Genomic DNA, 2,456 nt, shown 5'->3' with positions numbered 1-2,456 from the left:
ACACACACACACACACACACACACACACACACACACACACACACACACACACACACACCTTGACGATGCCGTTGACCAGCGGCTCGATGGACGCCTTGATGTAGCCTTTACTGCTGATCATGAACAGAGTGTACTGGAAATATCCGGCCGGTCCACAGTGAGTGTGAGTCCCACTCAGAACCACGTTATCCTGCCGGTACAGATCCCCGTACTTCACCTGCAACGCCTGCAGAACCTGAACACACACACACACACACACACACACTCAATTTCTGGTGCCTCGTTCATAATATTCATCCAATAATATACTGTGATATATGTGATAATAAAACTCATTGATACTTCAGCACGTTCTGCTGTTCTTCACGTACTATTGAATGAACTCTGTGTGTGTGTGTGAGTGTGTGAGTGTGTGTGTGTGTGTGTGTGTGTGTGTGTGTGTGTGTGTGTGTGTGTGTCCACCTCCAGTCGTAGCCTCTGTGATATCATTCCCACGTCAGCAGTGACGAACACGACTCTCTGCCTCCCATCGTCGATGATGAAGGCTCGGCTGTACAGGCGAGTGTGTATGCCTGCAGCCGTCTGCTGAGGGTTTGCGTAACCCATCTAAATACACACACACACACACACACACACACACACACACACACACACACACACATACACCACTCTGTGAGATCGTCTCAGGAGAAAACATTCATGGTGATAGAGTCCTGTCAGATGGTCAACATCACATTTATCCTGTATTTGTTTCCACTCAGTCAAACTGTCCCTTTAACAGCAGCTGTGATCAGCTGTGATCAGCTGTGATCAGCTGTGATCAGCTGTGATCAGCTGTGATCAGCTGATAAAACTGAAGGAAACTTGGAAACTGGAGGATTCTCTATGAAGTTCTGCAGACTCTGTTTATCTGGAGCTTTATTCTGGAGACGTCAGGAAATGACATCACACTAAATCAGATCAACATGTGATTCAGGTCTCTCAATCAGAGACCTGCAGTTCCTCTAACGACCACTAGAGTCTCCAGCAGTGAGTCAGTCCCCATAGACTCCCATGTTCAAATGTGCAACTTTACAGCAGAAATAAACATGTTTACAGCCTGGTACAAAAACTGTTTTGGTCTCTAGAGATAATTTCCTCCTTCATGACACCTGTTTATATAACTCACCTGTTTATATAACTCACCTGTTTATATAACTCACCTGTTTCTATTACTCACCTGTTTACATTTTATTAAGGACTACAGTTATGGAGGATTGAGGGCGTGGCCTCTTTGAGTGACAGGTGAGCGAGCACCGAAGTCTCGGCTCCACACACGCTCCTCTTCTTTGACCATTTTTGGATAGTTGACCTTTTGAACGCACCATGACTCATTATTTCCTAACGTGGCAGGAGGCCTTGAACGCAGCATCAGTGTGTGGTGAGTGTTTTGGTTCTGACCAGAGGGATTTCAGCAGGCGGCCCAGTGCAGTCGGCTCGGCCCACTCCAATCAGGTAGGGTTTATGCTGAGGAGGAGCGGTTGGTTCTGGACCAGGAGGACCGGTTGGTTCTGGATCAAGAGGACTGGATGGTTCTGGACCGGGAGGACTGGATGGTTCTGGACCGGGAGGACCGGTTGGTTCTGGACCGGGAGGACCGGTTGGTTCTGGACCTGACAGGAGAACAGAGGTGGGTGACTGTTGATTTTAAAGGAGCGCACCGCTGCTTCCTCCTGTTTTATCTCCTGTACAGAAATGTCATTTATGAATGAAAGATGATATATTATTATCACATATAAACATCCTCTGGATCCATGAGGTGATATGTTTATAACATACATGAAATACTCACAGTAAAATTTGTACATGTACATATATTAGAAAAATGAAAAAACATTTTCTATAAAAAAAAAAAAGATGTGTTAACATTATATGTTTTAATTATTCAAGCAAGTTTATTAAAACAACATACACGTTAACATGTCAACTTAAAGTGTCTCAGACTTTTATAATATCAACACACATGAATGTATTTATCTGTATAGGTTCAATATATGAAATTGTTCCAACTTCTAACAGGTTTCATATATAATTTCTACATATATTTAAATTAAAATAAAAATGTAAATTAAACATAAATTACATTAATGTCTGGACTCTTTACAAATCTGAATTCTACACCTCCCTGCTGATCGTTAATCAAGTCGTCCATTAGTTTATATACTGATGTTGATTCCTTTAGTTTCTATGGATACCTGACTCCACTTACCTGAGGCTGAACGCCAGGACTTTCAAAATAAGACTCATAGATCTTTAAAAACACCTCCTAATGCTGAATGCATGTAAATCTATTGTGTGTGTGTGTGTGTGTGTGTACGTGTACGTGTGTGTGTGTGTGTGTGTGTACGTGTATGTGTGTGTGTGTGTCTGTGTGTGTGTGTGTGTGTGTGTGTGTGTGTGTGTGTGTGTGTGTGTGT

The 2,456-nt window shown here is 43.0% G+C and overlaps 1 protein-coding gene across 1 annotated transcript in view; it reads right to left on the bottom strand.

The window, feature by feature from the left end:
• asah2 (N-acylsphingosine amidohydrolase 2) overlaps nt 1–2,456 on the bottom strand; it is a 13,427-nt gene that overhangs the window by 9,054 nt on the left and 1,917 nt on the right. Inside the window, exons 3-5 of the mRNA XM_023406374.2 lie at nt 1,441–1,652; nt 463–606; nt 57–235 (exon numbers count right to left, since the gene is read on the bottom strand). Of these exons, the coding sequence (XP_023262142.1) occupies nt 57–235; nt 463–606; nt 1,441–1,652 (535 nt within the window). The remainder of the gene's footprint in view (nt 1–56; nt 236–462; nt 607–1,440; nt 1,653–2,456) is intronic.

Source organism: Seriola lalandi, unplaced genomic scaffold (genome assembly GCF_002814215.2).
Source record: "Seriola lalandi dorsalis isolate HSWRI2012SDOR001 ecotype SW California unplaced genomic scaffold, Sedor1 jcf7180002054305, whole genome shotgun sequence".
Taxonomy (NCBI): domain Eukaryota; kingdom Metazoa; phylum Chordata; class Actinopteri; order Carangiformes; family Carangidae; genus Seriola; species Seriola lalandi.
The sequence above is the reverse complement of the archived record's forward strand: the minus strand, read 5'-3'. Positions and strand labels throughout refer to the sequence as shown.